The sequence below is a fragment of the Malaya genurostris genome, chromosome 3 (assembly GCF_030247185.1).
Source record: "Malaya genurostris strain Urasoe2022 chromosome 3, Malgen_1.1, whole genome shotgun sequence".
NCBI lineage: Eukaryota > Metazoa > Arthropoda > Insecta > Diptera > Culicidae > Malaya > Malaya genurostris.
In genome coordinates this window covers 135,345,315-135,364,226 of record NC_080572.1, presented here as the reverse complement: position 1 = coordinate 135,364,226, position 18,912 = coordinate 135,345,315, and the positions used below count along the sequence as shown (strand labels likewise).

The following is an 18,912-nucleotide window of genomic DNA, read 5'->3' as shown; positions in this document are numbered from 1 at the left end:
AACGTTCGCTGACGTGCCAAATGGGCAGCATTCAATTCTTTAATCGTTTCTTTTCAAAAAAAAAGCTCAGTTTAAATACCGTCAGTTGATCCCTTGAAGTAACAAAATCAGTTCGTGCTCGCATCTCATCCGAAAATTGCTTACGGTCGAGACGATAGAAACAGAGACAATGCAGTGTAGTGAACAATAGAATATTCAAAATGGGCAAATAGGATTTAATAAAGCCTGAAACTTGGCCTACAAGACAAAATTTAATTTGTATTAAATTAGCGCTGCATAGTTAGACCAGCAGCAACCGAAATTGAAATCTTGCAATTCGATCTTACTTCATTTGTGATCAAAGCCTGCACACTACCTGTGAACAACACTACGGCAAACCTTGCACTGAAACTGCGAAAAGGACATCTTCAAACCAACCAGCAACTGCACTTAATGTACAACAAAACGCGTCTACAGCAACTGGTCGTCAAATGGTGAGATAACTAAGTCCTCGCAAGTTCCTATCTCATGCGTCATGCCGTGTGTCTATGATGACATTTGGTCAATAGAACGGCGTCGACTGGGTTCTATCGCTTTCTGTGTTAGTAGCAAAATGAGAGGGAGCGAAATAGCTTATAAGTTAAAGTCCATCCTGAAGTGCAATGTTTATCATAGTATATTGCAACACATAATTTTGTTGTTGATTACATTATATAATATTATTACAATTATTATTTTTATTATTATTATTATTAATAATAAAATATTATATTTCCTGCAGTACTACGACGAAGGAAGAGAATACCGTAGCATATCATGTTATATTATATTATATTATATTGTATTATGCTCAATTATATCGACGACGGGGAGGGGCAAAGAGTGCATCAGGGCATCTTACAAGTAAATGACTGGATGATGGAGTAGATTGACAACCTGAGTCACGTGGGGGAAGCTATGCGTTTTTCCCTGAAGGTCTGAAATGAGTAAGACGCGCCCTTCTAACAAACAAACCATCATGCGGGTTTAAGCTGGTACAACGAAATTCTTTATTATATAGCTGGGTGTTCTTTCAAGTCCTCAAAACCAAAGATGGCTTTTATCGTATCAAAGAACGTTCACTCACAACTCTTCACACGATTGAATCAGTACCATCAAAGAGAAACGGAAATCATCGCAACAACAAAAACCCGGCATGGCTCATTTAACATAGAATCGACACCAGTGCGAGAGCGAATTTCTCTCGATGACATTTCTGAGAATCAAAGGTTAGCACGCTGCTGTGGGGATCCTCTCTGAAGCAACAAACGGTCGCTTATTCTCGTTTCGTGATCCGATTCGGTATGGGCAGTGGATATTTGCGATAGAATCATTTTACTATTGCCGCTTATTCTAACTATGCGCATATAACCTTTGCATAAGTTGTGTCCATGAAAATCAAGTTGAATCATCGATTCGATTTTCTGCGATAATTGTCAACTTGCGATTCTCTCTTGCGAAATTCCACACAGCAACGATCATTATCAGACTGTATTTTTTTTAAGGGCGTGAAATACTCAGAGTATGAAATGGAGCGAAGAAATGTAGCAAAATTTTCTCACGGTTCATGCATTGAGAGACTCGAGTTCTTGTAGCATCTTCTACCGGATTGAAAATGTTGTATACAATATTGATAGCAATATAGCAGCTTCTGTCAAATTTTCGGCAATCACCAATACTGCTCAAATCCCATTTTGGCCATATTAACAGAACTTATATGTAAGCTATCTGATAAACGAATTCGGATCTACTTCGGTCTACCCGCATACGCTGGTAATGCCTTGAACTGATGATGGCTTCACACATACAGGGTCCGCCATCTAACTTTTTTGTTTGAACTAGCGGTTATTTCGACATTGGTAACCCTTATGTCACTTCTGGTTTGACAGAAACTTAGTTTTATCTTAGTTAGTCGACCGTTTGCTGATAATGACTATTAAATGGAGTACTTTGGGGTCAATTTAAAATTTTGCACATTTTACCTCATAAAATCGGATGTGGAAGTCGAATCCTTATATAATTCAGGAATTTTGTATGGGACCACAAGACCTTTCATTTGAATCTTAGTTTGTTAAAATCGCTTCAGCCATCTCCGAGAAAAGCTAGTGCAAAATAACGTTACATACACACATGTATGTATGTATATGTATATGTGGAGCCACCATCAGTTCAAGACATTACCAGTTTATCCGGGTAGACTTACAGTAGATCCGAATTTGATTATCAGATAGCTTTCATATAACTGCTGTTAAGAAGGCCAAAATGGGTTTCAAAGACCAGGCGCCTTCCAGCAAGTACACCCAGTCATATAATAAAGAATTTCGCTATACCAGCTTACCCACCTGATGGTTTGTTTATTAGAAGGGTGCGTCTTGCTCATTTCAGACCTTCAGGGAGAAACACATAGCTTCCCCCACGTGACTCAGGCTGGCAATCAACTCTATCATCCAGTCATTCACTTGTAAGATACCCTGATGCCCCTCCCCGTTGTCGATATAATAGAGCATAATACAATACAATATAATATAATATAATATAATATAATATAATATAATATAATATAATATAATATAGATTTATATAAAAAATATAATATAAGACGATAATATATGAAATTATATGCTATGATACAATATATAGCAGTAGATGTCGCAGTGTAAGTTATGCTCTTCTTTCGTCGCAGTACTGCAGAAAATATATTTCTTTTTCAATAATAATAATAATAATAATAATAATAATAATAATAATAATAATAATAATAATAATAATAATAATAATAATAATAATAAGTTCATAATAAGCTTTGTCAGTAAGCAAAATATTTTATTCTAATCTATAAAATTAATGTTTAGCTTCCAATTTTAACTTTTAGCGGTTTCTCAGGAATAGCGGAACAGATTTTTATGAATCCTGATTCTTATAGAACCTTGCACGTGTCTCATAATAAAGTATGTACATTATGTACATTTTATAAGCTTTGAGTAACATGCTTTGAGTATGCTCAAAAATGAAAAATGAACGCGATATTTGTCACGATCACTAATACCGTTTTTGTTTATTGATCAGAGCAGCCCGAGAGCTGACCCAGGTTCAACAAAACAACTTTTGATGAGTTTGTTTTAGCAACCTGGGGTCGCTCTAGATCGACTCAAATCGCGTAGTTTCGCTCTGAAAATTTTCTCGGGTCGCACCACGCATCCATGCGAGTTTGTTTATTTTTTCTTTTTTATATGAGTTTTTGTTTAGGGCGCGTACCACGTGTTCGTTTTACTCGGAGTCAGAGTCGCCTGCGTGTAGGTTCTAAAACGAAAACGGTATAAGAAAACTTAATATATTATATTCCCTGTAATCGATTAATAGAAATACAGATGACGAGACATGATAATATTATTAAGACCATAGAATTTTTTCAATGGTTCTGCTTTCTCTCCCCTTTAAAGTTGGTAACAAAATTGAAAGCAACGAAAGTTTGGAAGTGTTGAAGGAGATTATTACTATTTGTAGATGGAACTATTCGTAATTACAGTTCATTTTCGTGTTCGACTGTTTAGGGTATTGGCTTTATTAAACTCAGTCAAAGGTTTGAGCACCTTTACTAAACTATGTTTGGGATCACATAATCGTCACTCCTGCCACCACACACTAGTAGAGATTATTAAATAGATGCATGAAACTATCGTGTGTACAACGTAGATAGCAAAATAGATAAAAACAAAAGTCTCAAATCAGTATCGTGCGGCAAAGTAGATGAGAAGAAATAGACTCGTGATCGATGTATATGTTTCTGTTGAATTTTTTTTCCGTCGATATGGGACTGTAAATGAATACCGTGGTGGCTAAGTACAGCCAAGCAAGCTTAGTAGGGTGGGACAAGGTTGTATGGGAAAAAATTGAAAACGCTTGCATAAGAAATATGCAAAATTTCAGCTCAATCGGTGAAACTATATTTTCGCGAGTTAAGAAATCGATTCCTTGGATTTCTTTTCAAAAATCGTCAATTCAATTTTTTTTATTCAATAGTATAATATATATTTTTAGGCACACTGCTTAAGCTCTAAGATGCCAAGGGTATTTCCTAATCTTAATTAACGACTAACTTAAAACTAGAATAGTATCATTAGATTATGTCGTCTAGAATTTTTGGAAAAAGCTTTTAGCTGGCGTTCGGCAGTGGTCGGTGAATTGAATATTGCATGACTTCCAGTTGGTGCTATCTATGGCCGCTTCCTTTCAGTTGGTGTGGGTCCGCGGGAAACACCCCCAGGCTACGAAGGCCCGGCCGGTGGCCCGCATGCTGGTCATCGACTGGACCGTAGGCGGTGATGGTGATGTTACGAAGAGATGAAAAAATAAAAAAAGTAAATATTGTGGAAACCGAGGTAAATAGGGGGTATGGAAACAAAATGTCTGAAAACTACAGAGATCTAATTAGTTGCCATCGAGATGGTGAAGAGACGGGGGAAGGGGGAACGAAAAGTTAGTTACAAAAAAAGATCTTGTTAGTTCCAATGAAGATGGTGGACAGGGACGGTGATCGAGAGAATCGGGCGGATGTTAGTGTCGAACCTGTAGGTGGAGATTATACTTTCTGAGCGAGGTATAACAGATTACACTTGGATATTAATGTGTTTGAGGTACTGGTATATAAGAAGCATATAAGAGATATCCCGACTAGCCAACACATCTCGGACCGGAACTTCAGGTGGTCTACCTCGGGCCCTTAGGGAGTCCTTTAATAAAGACCTGGCGTCACGATACTCCGTACACGTCCATTCGACATGCTCGATGTCCTGATAACCGTCACCACAAGCGCAGAGACCGCTCTCCACGATTCCAATACGCCGGAGATGCGCGTTGAATGTGTAATGGTTTGACATGAGCCGAGACATCACACGAATGAAGTCACGACTCACGTTCATCCCCCTGAACCAAGGTTTCGTCGATACCCTAGGGATAATGGAATGCTGCCATCGTCCCAATTCACCATTGCTCCATGAAGTTTGCCAACTTTCGAGAGTTTTCTGACGAGAGATACTGAAAAATTCATTGAAGCAGATTGGTCTTTCGTAAATATCACCTTCTAATGCGCCCACCTTAGCCAATGAGTCTGCCTTTTCATTGCCCGGAATGGAACAATGCGAAGGGACCCAGACTAACGATATTAAATAAGACCGTTCAGATACAGTTCGCAAGTGTTCCCGTATTTTCCCCAGGAAATATGGGGGATACTTTCCTGGCTTCACTGCGCGGAGAGCTTCTATTGAACTTAGACTGTCCGTGACAATGAAGTAATGGTCTTTGGGCAAGGTTTCAATGATCTCAAGGGTGTACTGAATAGCAGCTAATTCTGCGACGTAGACTGAAGCCGGATCACTGAGTTTGTACGAAGCGGTGATGTTCTGATTGAAGATTCCGAAGCCTGTGGACCTGTTGATGTTTGATCCGTCAGTGTAAAATATCTTTTCACAGTTGACTGTTCTGAATTTATTATAAAAAATATTTGGGGCCACTTGAGGGCGTACGTGATGCGGGATTCCACGAATTTCTTCTCTCATGGATGTGTCGAAAAACACAGTAGAATCAGAAGTATCCAAGAAATGAGCACGGTTGGGAACAAACGAAGAAGGATTAATATTCTGAGTCATGTAATCTAATACAAGGTTATAAAACGGGTCTGAGAATTAAGCTCGATAAGCCTTTCGAAGTTTTCAATCACCATTGGATTCAAGATATCGCATCGGATTAGCAATCGATATGAGAGATCCTAGAATCGATTTTTCAACGGTAGGACGCCCGCGAGCACTTCGAGACTCATCGTATGAGTCGACTGCATGCAACCTAAGGCAATACGCAAACAACGATACTGAATTCTTTCCAGTTTAATGAAATGGGTGTTCGCGGCGGATCGGAAGCAAAAGCATCCATATTCCATTACGGACAATATCGTTGTTTGGTACAGCCTGATCAGATCTCCTGGGTGGGCACCCCACCAAGTTCCGGTTATTGTGCGAAGAAAATTGTTTCTCTGCTGGCAGTTGAAGCTGTAATTGTGCTGGTTCTCGCTTTCTTGAAAATACGACCAGCTCAGTTTTCTCCATAGAGAACTCGATACCCATTTGAAGAGCCCACGTCGACAAGTTGTCGAGGGTATCTTGTAATGGTCCTTGGAGATCGGCAGCTTTGGGTCCTATAATGAACACAACGCTGTCGTCGGCAAGTTGTCTTAGCGTGCAAGATGTGTTGATACATTCATCAATGTTGTTTACGTAGAAATTGTATAAAAGGGGGCTTAAGCATGAGCCCTGAGGAAGACCCATGTAACTGAATCGTATTGTCGACAAATCACCATGTGCAAAATACATGTGTTTCTCGGACAATAGATTATATAAAAAGGTGTTCAAAACCGGCGAAAGACCATGCTGGTGCAGCTTCTTAGATAGGATATTTATAGAAACTGAATCAAAAGCCCCCTTGATATCTAGAAATACTGATGCCATTTGTTCTTTACGAGCAAATGCCATTTGAATTTCGTTTGAGAGCAACGCAAGACAATCGTTCGTTCCTTTACCCCTGCGGAAGCCGAATTGTGTATCTGAAAGTAAACCATTAGTCTCGACCCAATTTTCTAGACGGAAGAGAATCATTTTTTCGAACAACTTCCGGATACAGGAAAGCATAGCAATCGGCCGATACGAATTGTGATCGGAAGCTGGTTTCCCAGGATAACTCTCACTTGTCTCCAGTCGTGTGGAACAATATTACCCTCGAGGAACTTGTTAAATAAATTCAGCAAGCGCCTTTTGGCAGAGTCAGGAAGATTTTTCAACAAGTTGAATTTAATTCTGTCTAACCCCGGGGCTTTATTGTTACACGACAAGAGCGCAAGTGAGAACTCTACCATCGAAAACGGTGTTTCGTTTGTATTCGAAGTCGCGGCGCGGGATATCTTCTGTTCCGGAACAGAATCAGGACATACTTTTTTAGCGAAATCGAATATCCAGCGGTTAGACTATTCCTCGCTTTCGTTCGTTGTGTTTTGGTTGCGCATTCGTCGAGCTGTGTTCCAAAGAGTGCTCATCGATGTTTCTTTTGTTAATCCGTCAACAAACCGTCGCCAGTAACCTAGTTTCTTTGCTTTAACTAAGTTCTTCATTTGCTTATCTAGTGCTGCGTAATTTCTATAATTATCAGGTGTTCCATATTTTCTGAACTTTTTGAATGCTAAAGATCTTTCCGCGTTCAGTGATGAGCACTCTTTGTCCCACCACGGGTTGGGAGGACGAATGTTGGTATTCGCGCCGGGTACACGTTTCGTCTGAGCTTGAATCGCAGTGTCGAGAATCAAGCCAGCCATAAACGTATACTCTTCCTCCGGAGGAAGTTCTTGTGTTGTTTCTAGTTTCTCAGATATCGATATTGCGTAGCATTTCCAATCAATATTTCGTGTGAGGTCATACAAAACATTGATTGTTTCCGATGGTCTTAATCCGCTGGCGATTGAAATTACGATAGGCAGATGATCGCTACCGTGGGGATCAGGGATTACCTTCCACGTGCAATCCAACCGTAGCGATGTCGAGCAAAGGGATAAGTCCAGCGCACTTGGTCTTGCTGGTGGTGTGGGAATTCGTTTCATTTCTTCCGTATTCAAGACTGTCATATTGAAGTTGTCGCAAATATCATGGATCATAGCTGATCTGTTATCATCATGAAGACAACCCCATCCCGCACCGTGAGAGTTAAAGTCTCCTAAAACTAACGTCGGTGCGGGAAGAAGTTGCATGATACTGCTGAGCCAGTGGTACCCAACTGAGGTTCTAGGGGGAATATAGATGGAAGCAATACAAAGGTCCGTGCCTTTAATTGTGACATGACATGCGACAACTTCAATACCTGATATCGAGGGGAGGTTAATTCGAAAGAAGGAATAGCACTTTTTTATCCCCAAAAGTACTCCTCCGTAGAGATTATCTCGATCCAGGCGAATAATGTTAAAATCGTGGAAGTTTAGTGATACATCAGAAGTTAACCAAGTTTCGCACAATGCAAATGCGTCACATTTCAGATTATTTACTAAGTATTTAAAAGGATCTATTTTCGGGATGATACTTCTACAGTTCCACTGTAAAACAGTGATCGAATCCTTGACCTCGTTCGAAAAATTAGCCATCGAAGGAAACGATTGCTGAGAGGAGGGGCCATTTTGCAGTCAACTGCATCAAAAACATTTTAACTTTTGGCAGGAAAGTCATCAAAATACCTTTTAGGGGGTCAGAAATGTTGAAGACGGAAAATATAAAGTCCACAATGTCACTGAATTTTACAAGTCCAGCACTTCAATTCAATTATTTCATGTTTGTTAAAAATGGTAGGATCTAATGATTTTATGGCGAAGCATTCGTTCTTAGAGATGAGATAATTTCGTTGGGGCAAATGAATTTGGCTACGATTTGTAATGATAGGGTGAATGTGGACTTTATGGAAGATTCCGTTGTCTAATTTGGGTGCTTTTATCAATAATACAACCTCCTGATGATTCGCGACGAATGATGCGGTGACGTAGGAGATGATTTCGGCTGTTGTGTGTGTGATCAAGTGTTTCCTAGCTAGATCTTCTGCAGGATTTTTAGTTCTCTTTCGGTTAATATTTGAATGTTCAAAACTCCTAGCTTGGCTAAAACTGTTGTTTCTATAATTTGTTGTAGTTTTGATTGCAAGTATTCAAGATTCATCAGAATATTTATGGTATGAGATTCAGATGATTTTGCATTAAACAGCTTAAGTGCGTCTCTAGTTTTAAAGATAGTCTCTTTTATCTGAAGTGTTAATTTTGTATTGATTTTTACCTAAAGATTGTTATTGGTGACAAGACTGTTTATGGAAGAATTTATTAGTTTTAGATCGTCAGCGTCTGGGCTGCCTAGTTCCTAATCTATCCCATCGTTTCTGCCTGTTTGTTATGGATATTTTGCCAAGAGTTTGATCTATCTCCTCAAATTGTTTTATAATGAGTGGTGTACATTGATTAGCAGTTAGTTCCTTGTATGCATATTTCAAATCATTTATATGCGTTTTGATAGTCGTTACATTAAAGTGGTGAATATAATAGTAATTACAAGTCTGTATCCGTCCAATGTCGTGGTCAAGGATTATGATTGGTTGGTTGTCCGGTTTTGTTAGGTGTATCGTCTGTCCCCATGATGGTCGAATTATTAGTAGTCTGTAAATGAAGGTCAATTTCAGTCTGAGAGTGATAGAATTTATCCGTCTGGTTGTTGGTTATATTTTGCGAATTTTTATATCGTCTTTCTGAACACGTCTGCCGTCAGCTGTCTTCACTGTACTGTTGTTTACTTGTTGTTTTTTATTTTTTTTGTAACGAGGAGTCGTTTTAACTCTATGTCTAGTTTTCTCGTATGCGTCAGTACCGTTTTCAATGGTTTTGTGTCTCTTTTTCCGGTTGTGGTATTTCATGTCTTTTTTCTGTTTAGTGAGTAAACTATTTCGTATGGAGTGTATTTGGTGGAAGAGTGGACTGTATGATTATATTTGACTATAGAAATGTTCATTATTTCTGCGGAATTTTTTCCTTTATTTTCGGATTTCGTGGTTCGATAGATTTCCAACAATGTTGAATTGAAGCGTTCTACTGTACCATTCATTTCGCTTCGGCCTGTAGCCACAATATATGGTGCGATTTTGTTGGTATTGTAAAAATTCACCATAAATGACTTTTCTTGGTCCATGACCAATGTTTCGGGAAACCTTAATTTCGACAACACCTTCTTCACAGCTGGGATAAGGCCGACTGCTCGGCGCCTCGATAGTGCTCCTTGTAGATGACGTTCCACTGTTCATTTTCGTCTCTGATGTCCTGTAATTGTTTTTGTGTAAAGCGGGTTTTCAACAACCTTTTACTTCCGAAATGTTCTTTGTATACTTCTTGTAGCTTTTCAATTATTTCTTCGGTTGTTAAAAGTCCGTTTAGTTTACTTACATCGAAATTATTCTTGAGGACCTGTAATAGTGATTGATCATTAATTTCTTGGATACAAACGTGTACTCTAGTATATTTGTCAAAGGGGTGCTCGGTGGTAACTTTGTTCGGGCCTTGTACATTTTATATAAAAATCGTCACTGGTGTCCGCTGAATGTTGAGTACCGGTCAGAGAGCATGCTATTCGACTCAGGGCATCTGTCACTACATTTCTTTTACCTGGCTTGTACTCTAAGGAATAGTCATGTTCTTCCAGGTATGCTTTCCAGCGTTTTAATTTAGTGTTGGTGTTTTTTGCTGAAAGTGAGAAAGTTAAGGGCTGATGGTCTGTTAAAATTTTGAATTTCGCTCCGTATAAGTAATTTCGAAATGTCTGTAAAGCCCAAAATATTGCTAACATTTCTTTTCCGGGACAGAGAACACTTCTTCTGATTTGGAAAGAATTCTAGAAGCGAAATGAATAGGTTTATCCTTGCCTGTCTCGCTTTATGACAGAACGGCTCCGATGGCATAGTCCGATGCGTCTGTCGTGAGCAAGAATGGTTAACTATAATCAGGGTAAATCAGTATATCGGAAGAAGACAAGATACTCTTCATTTTCCTGAAACAAGTTTTTTCGGTTTCATTTAATTTTATTTTCTAATTTGATGTACATCATTCCCCTCGTAGAAGGTTTGTAAGAGGTTTTGCGATTTTTGCAAAATCTTCTACGAACCGTCTGTAGTAGCCCATCATTCATAGGAATGATCTAAGCTATTTGATTGTGGAAGGATTCTTAGTGTCAGTAGGATCCATAGTACTAGCCATGCAATGATTCTGTACACTAAGAATCGGATGTGAAGCCTGTTGAAACAGAAAGGTCATCAAATTCCACAAAAGGAAACTAATGCCAAGACTTTGACTAGTTTCTGGGTGATTCTCGATCACTTCTATTTTTTTCCATTCGGTTTTATACCGTCTGATGCAATTATATATCCAAGGAATTCAATTTCCTTGTGTAAGAATTCTGATTTATCCTGTTGAAGCTTCAAATTGGCATCGTTCAAGGCTTTCAGAATTGTCCCGAGATTTTATAGTACTTCTTGACGGGTGCTACCAAATATAATAACGTCATCAATGTAGACGTAACAAATTTTTCCAATGTGCTCCCTCAATACGTCTTCGATTGCTCGCTGAAATATGGCGGGTGCATTTTGTAAGCCAAATGGCATACGAGTGAATTCGTATTTGCCGTTATTGATCGAGAAAGCAGTTTTCTCGATGTCTTTCTCTTTCATTTTGATCTGGTGAAAACCAGAAGCCAAATCTAGAGTGATTTCTGGCATAGGGTATCTATCGGAGATTGTTTTCTCGTTCAATTTTCGATAGTCCACTACCATTCTAAATGTTTTCTCTCCGGAGGCGTCGGATTTTTTGGCACAATCCAAACTGGAGATGTCCAGGCTGTACGTGATGACCTTATTATTCCATCCCGAAGGAGTTTATCTACTTGTTTGTTTACCTCTTCGGCATATGCTGCAGGATATGGATAAACTTTCTGGTGGATAGGTATTTCATCCACCGTGTCTATAGCACATTCGACGACTGTGCTACAGGTCAAATTGTCATCAGGTTTATGAAATACCTAATTTTCTCGCTAGGAATTGAGTGTAAAATGGGTTGGTGTACTACAGCGTTTGAGTAATTTGTTTTATTTTCTGTAGAGTATTTTAAGAGAGGGATGGTTAAGTCTTCGTTTCCTTTAAATAATTGCAAAGTGTTGTTACCAAGGTCAATTTTTGCATTTAATGCAGTTAAAATGTCGGTTCTGATAATACCACGGAAAAACGGATGAAAATCGTGAAGTAAAAATTGTGCGTAATGATTGATTTTAGGTTTGAAAAAGTTGATATCTATTGCTGTGTTAGCGTTAAATCTTCCGTTTGCACTTCCTATATTTCTTGCTGAAAAATGATACGGTCTTGATAGTGAATAGTTTTTTGCTAGAAAGGGAAACTATCCGATGGTAGTTTTTAAGTTTATTTATGGCATAGTTGTCCTCACCAACTCGCTTGCCATTCTAAAAAATTAGCTTGCTGTTCGGGTTTTGTATCTGCCTCTAGGTTAGACGATTTGAGTTCGACGATCGTCTGATCATCCTGGTTACTTTGTTCATACTCCTGTGGGTAATATGGTTGGTAGTCTGAGTAGGAATCGGAGTATTTGTAAGGGCTATATTCATGTTGCAGGTCGTATGGGAAATATGTGTGGAACTGGGGGCGGCAGCTTCTGTGAATTAAAATCCCTCGGTTTTGGTAATGGAATATTGGATTGGAATATTGGTTTTTGAATGGTGCATTTCTCGCATCCATATTGTAATAGTCTATACAGAATAGATACGCTTTGCTTTGTTTTCACGTCCGCTGTCTTCAGTAATATACTCAAAGGTTTCTCTAGACCTCTTGTATATGAGTCAAGAGATTTCTCTCTGAAATACGCTATGTGCGTTTCAGCATTGGTGCTAAGTACTGGATCTGTTTGGAACTAAACTACCATAGCTGCCAGTAAATCATTAACTCGGCTGAAATAACTACTTAGACTCTCATTGCTACCTTTGCAAATTGTCGATAGTTCCAAGTCAAAGGTTTTGAGATCACGCTTATCTCTGTAGGAGAGTAAAAAGGTGTCTTTTATATTTTGCCAATTGTATAGAACATTATTGGAGTTGAGAATGTCAGAGGCTCCACCAACGACTTTTCTTCTGATTGTTCGTTGCAATAGTTCTAATTCGGTCGAGTCGGCTGGTAGATCTCGATAGAGATCAAATATGCCCTCGACATCACTAATCCAACTTATTAATTCCGTTGGCTTACCGTCAAATTTTACTAAATCTCGGACAAAGTCCGATAATTTTCCCACATTAGAGAAATTGGCGATAGCGAGCTGCTGAGCAGCTACTAAGGGTCCTAATGCCGATCGGGTTGACTCCTTGGTGTCCCACGTCTCGCTTCGTTTATTATCGGTGATGGCTCTTTGAACCTGATTCTACAGTTTCACTGTTCGCTTTAAGAATTCTCACTGACACTTACAACTTACTTTGTTCGTTATCGGTGCTGGTTTTTTAACCAGGTTTCACAGTTTCACTGGTCACTTGAGAGTTTTCACCGACACTTGGAACTTATATTATTCCTTAATACAGGGTCCGCCTTGTACCTTTTTTTTTTAAACATGCAATAGAACTCAAACGGTTCAGCCGATTTAAAAATTTATTTTTTCATATTAAAGTACAATCCTTCCGGTTAATTGTGGAATATAACTTCATTGAAATGGCTGCCTTCGCTGGCCTTGCAAAACGCCATACGGTCGGTCCAGTTTTTTAGTACATTTTCGATGGTATGCAGCTTTATTTCAGCTATGGCTGCACGAATGTTGTCCTTCAAGGCTTGAATTGTCTCTGGCTTGTCCACATAACACTTATCTTTGACAGCCCCCCAAAGATAATAGTCTAACGGCGTCAAATCACAGTTCCGAGGCGGCCAAACGACAAATTTTGACTGATAATTCGATCTTCGAAGACTGTGCGCAGAAGATCGATCGTATCGTTGGCTGTGTGGCAGGGAGCGCCGTCTTGTTGGAACCAAATGGTGTCCAAGTCTTCCTCTTCAAGTAACGGGAAGAACCAATCTCTAATCATGGTGCGGTAGCACTCGTCATTGACCGTGGCGGCGGCCCCTGCCTCATTTTCGAAGAAAAATGGCCCAATGATGCCGCCAGACCAAAATCTGCACCAAACCGTCACTCTCTGAGGATGCATCGGCTTTTCCATGATAACGTGTGGGTTTTCCGTCCCCCAGATGCGACAATTTTGCTTATTAACATACCCGCCGAGATGAAAATGTGCCTCATCCGAGAAGATGATTTGTTGGCTAAAATCGGCGTCTTCTTCGAAGTAAAACTGCACTATTTTCACGCGTTCCTCAAGCGTATACACAACCATTTTCGTTCAGCGGAAGGATAAAACTAAGTTTCTGTCAAATCAGAAGTGACATTAAGGTTACCAATGTCGAAATAACCACTAGTTAAAAAAAAACCTGTATAGCTAGCACCACTGTTGCTAGTGGTGGTCATATGATTTTACTTTCTTTTATTATGTTATTATAACAGTTGATCTGAGTTGTTTGTTGTCTTCACAAAAGTTTCTCAGCTTAGCATGAAGATTTTTTTTAAATGATTTTTTTTTTTCATTTTCCAAACCTTACTGTAAGGACACAAGAGGTCGTGTAAATTATGTTTTTGTTTGCATAAAATAGTATCGTCTGTATCTTCTAAACTATAAGAAATAGAGAGTTTACTTTTTCGGCAAAATTATTTGATTTAAGTTTTTCTAAAATATTGTGGAAGCTTCCATTGAATGGATGTATTTTTCAAAAACCTGTTTAGCAGAAAATGGAAAAAAATCAGGATTATTGCAGGAATTATGGGAAATCTTTCCGATTTCTTTCAAAAGTTTTCAAAATGTATATCATGTGAAAAAAATGTTCAAAATTTTCGATTTTTTTTATTCGCACTCACAATTTTTGTTCCACTCTAGATTTTACATAAAAAATAAAAAATAATGAGTACATTAGCCAGTATTTTTTCAAATTTTAAAAAACGTGGACGGGTATAACATCAGACTTAAAAAAAATCATTCGAAAAACCATGCGTGTCTATCAAACTATCATCCGATCGAGACGCATCGTATTTAGTTCTAAAATCATATATCACATGCCCTTAGAACTAAATACCATGCGTTTCCATCTACAACTTGAGTTTAGGGCCTAAGAAAAAGTTTCATTCCTAAAATTATTTACACACATCTGTACGTCTATCTTGATTTGGCTAGTAATCATCTAGGGAAACAGTTAATTTGAACGCATTAGTGAACATGTTGCCAGCGGACAGTTGTGCTTTATAAGGCAGGACCAATATGAACCAGAACTAATGAACTGACAAATATTTAGGTTTTAATATACGGTTCAAAGTTTTTATTTATGAACTGACAAGTCATTTTTCATTTATTTTACATTTATTGTATTCAAATCAAATAAATCAAGAAATACGCTGTGGTCAGTTTTAATCTCACATTTTTGCTATATTTAGTAAAAGTTCTAAAGAACATAAAAATTATAGTTCTTTTGCAGAAAAATGTATTCTCAAGCATCAAGCGCAAAATCGAGAAAAATTCGAGACCAAGCGAAATCTAAAAAAATGATCAGTTTTAGGGTAAACCAAGGATGGCTTTTATCGTATCAAAGAACGTTCGCTGGCAACTCTTCACCGATTGAATCAGTGCCATCAAAGAGAGTTGGAAATCATCGCAACAACAAAAAACCCGCCATGGCTCATTTAACATAGAATCGACACCAGTTGCGAGAGCGAATTTCTCTCGATGACATTTCTGAGAATCAAAGGTTAGCACGCTGCTGTGGGGATCCTCTCTGAAGCAACAAACGGTCGCTTATTCTCGTTTCGTGATCCGATTCTGTATGGGCAGTGGATATTTGCGATAGAATCATTTTACTATTGCCGCTTATTCTAACTATGTGCATATAATCTTTGTATAAGTTGTGTCTATGAAAATGTATGTGAATCCTCCACACAAGGGTTTTGAAATATTGCAACCTAGTATGAGAATCATCAAGTCGAATCATCGATTCGATTTTCTGCGATAATTGTCAACTTGCGATTCTCTCTTGGTAAATTCCACACAGCGGCGATCATTATCAGACTGCATTTTTTGAAAGGGCCGAGAAATACTCAGAGTATGAAGTGGAGCGAAGGAATGTATAAAAATTCTCTCCCGGTTCATGCATTGAGAGACTCGAGTTCTTGTAGCATCTTCTACCGGATTGAAAATGTTGTATACAATATAGATAGCAATATAGCAGCTTCTGTGAAATTTTCGGCAATCACCAACACTGGGGTAAACTGTTCGTCGACGTCCTGTATCACATGGTAATTGGACAGCTACGATCGGCTGGGAATGTGATTTTGCGGCTCAAGAAAAAGAGAAGCCTTGCGAGCCAGGTTGATCGATCAAAGATGAAATCGATGAACTATGATATATTTGCGAAAGCGTTTGTAGTTCGATTTTTATACATAGCAATTATATTCTTAGTTGAAACATATTTCGATTATAGCAATAAAACAATACAATTTTCCAAAACTGTTCAATAAAGAAGTCCTCTTCAGGAAACAGTAAGATACTGAAAATATTCCGTTTAGACGAACATATTGTTTGTATAGAAAATCGACAATGCGAATTAATACGCTCTTTTTGGGTCTTCGGGACTTGCTGCAGGCTATTGGACGTGATTACTATCACGTTTCATAGTATTTCTTAGGACTGCTAATAGCTAATCTCGAAACCTTCAGATTATCCCGAAAGATGTTAAAGTTAGAAACTTTCAAAATTTTGCCCGTCGATTTTCACAGGCTTCCTACGCTACCTCATGAAATACTGCACCAGACCATATAATTTCCTCCCTCCTGTTCCACTGTGCGTCTTTAGGGACTTAAGAGCAAATTCAGCAGCTAGAAGTTCTATATTGAAGATCTATAATAGAGCAGAATTTGGAGCAAACGTATCCCCAGCAAGCAGTTCTAGTTTTATTTATTCGACCAGCTCTTCAGTCAAATTTGAAACTGGTCGACGATGCCGTTCTATTTTTTGTATATTTGAAGCACGAGTAAAACACTGCTGGGGCTGCCACTTTTTCTTGTTATAAAATTCAGGTTTAAATTTTGTAACTGACATAAATTATGCAACTAGAACTAGAACACTACTGAATATGCCCTAAACCGTTTGATTTTGATTATCTTGTAGAGCAATTTCAGACAACTTGGCTATTCATACCATGTGACACAGACCGTCGACGAACAGTTTGCCCTAAAACTGAAGAATTTTTTTAGATTTTGCTTGGTTTTAGATTCTTGTTGACTTCGCACATGGTCATGGTGTATGGTGAATACTTTTGTCCGCAAAAGAACTATACTTTCAATACTCCTTAGAGCTTTCACTAAATATAACAAAAATAAGTGATTACAGTTAATTACAGTGTACTCACATTGATTTGAATACAATAAATGTAAGAAAAATTACTTATCAGTTCAGTATATTAAAAACTAAATATATGTCGATTCATTAATTCTGATTCATGTTTCCCTCAATAGTCTTCCTTATGAATTATAACCGTTCGCTGGCACACATCATTGCTAGGTAAATCAAGTCAGGCGTGTGGCCGTGTGTAAATAATTTTAGAAATGAAATTCTTTTCTCATTATCAATTACGTCATTACTAAACCCTGAATTCAAGTTGTAGATGAAAACGCATGGTATTTAGTTCTGAAGGTGTACGATTTCAGAACTAGATACCATGCGTCTCCATCGGATGTTAATTTCATGGAAACGCACGGTTTTCGAATATTTTTTTTTCAAGTCCACAATTTTTAAAAATCTGAAAAAACAGCGTAATATACCACAAACGATTTATTGTTGATGTAAAATCTAGAGTGGTACCAAAATTGTAAGTGCGAATAAATAAATTCAAATTTTGGAACATTTTTTTTCACATGAAACACATTTTGAAAACTTCTGAAAAAAATGGAAATCGGTGAAACAAAATTTGTAAACTGGTCTCAAAACTATACCAATCGGTAGCTATTATCAGTAAACAGCCAAACAAACTAATTCCGGCAATAATATGACATCGATTATACCTGTTCTCGGGTTCCGGTGCCGGAAGTTCCTACAATAGTGGAACTCACTTTGTTGGACGGCTTAACTGATCAGAGAACTGTTTCATTCTGTAGGTTATACTAGTTAGTCACAAACAATCTCTTTGGTTTCTTTCATGAGCCGAAAAGAAACATTTTGTATAGAATACCACAATATTATATTTGAAAGTATGATTGATATGAGAAAAGCATCATTAAACCACTAAATGAATTAAAACAGGGTTTTATTCAAAAATCGAACATACTTTTTGAGCAAACCTCGTATATCGTTTTATTGGGGCTCCAAACTACCAACGTATCATTGGAATTCTATGTGTTATATTTGTGGGTTGCATCTTCACTAACAGGTCCGTTAAAACATTTTTCCTTCTAGCTCAACGTTCCTGCCATTTTTATAAAGGTTGCGTTAGATGAAGGCCCTGGAGGTCAAATTAAATATCAGTATCCCGATTTAAGTAAGCTCCACCATGTAGTTTCGCATTTAATACGCTCCTGTGACATTTCAAGTAGATGCCAAAGTTCAAACAGTATGGTTTCTGTAAAACCAAATATTTATATCGATCCGCACATAACGTATGACGCAATGCTGCCTCTCTCAATGGAATGTTGCGAGTATCTTTTCAATAGAGTTAGGTAAGTTGATTACTAAATATATGGTTCTATATTTTTTACTTTTATGTTCTTATAGCTACACCAAACGATTAATTGAGGATACAAATATTGGCGATGAAGGCATTAAGCTGTTGCAATATTGTAGTTGGGAAAATCCTCATTTTTCCCGATCGTTACTAGCAGAATTGTTATGGCACTGTGGATATGCATACTGGCACGAAATGAGACACCACACAGAACTTTTGCTTCATATATTACTTATTGAAGATTCCTGGCAAAATCATAGGATACACAACGCTATTCTTGGTGAGCAAACAAGCTTCGCTATGCTTTTGACTTCTGTCATTATATGGGAGTATTTACATTATATTCTCCTTCGTTATGAATATTCTATGCAGTAGTTATAACTTTTTCAAATCATAAAAAATAAGATAATTAACCACATAACGTTCCCGTGAATTCTTCTATACATAAACGCTCTCTAAAAGTAACTCTAAACTTATTAAGTTTTAATGTATTTACAAATA

At 38.0% G+C, this 18,912-nt stretch overlaps 1 protein-coding gene across 4 annotated transcripts in view; it reads left to right on the top strand.

The window, feature by feature from the left end:
• Window positions 1–18,912, top strand: part of LOC131439381 (probable ubiquitin carboxyl-terminal hydrolase FAF) — a 466,389-nt gene that overhangs the window by 351,613 nt on the left and 95,864 nt on the right. For all 4 annotated transcript variants that reach the window (XM_058610309.1, XM_058610308.1, XM_058610311.1 and 1 more), the window contains 2 exons: window positions 18,147–18,406; window positions 18,462–18,691. In XM_058610309.1, coding sequence (XP_058466292.1) covers window positions 18,147–18,406; window positions 18,462–18,691 — 490 coding nt within the window. The remainder of the gene's footprint in view (window positions 1–18,146; window positions 18,407–18,461; window positions 18,692–18,912) is intronic.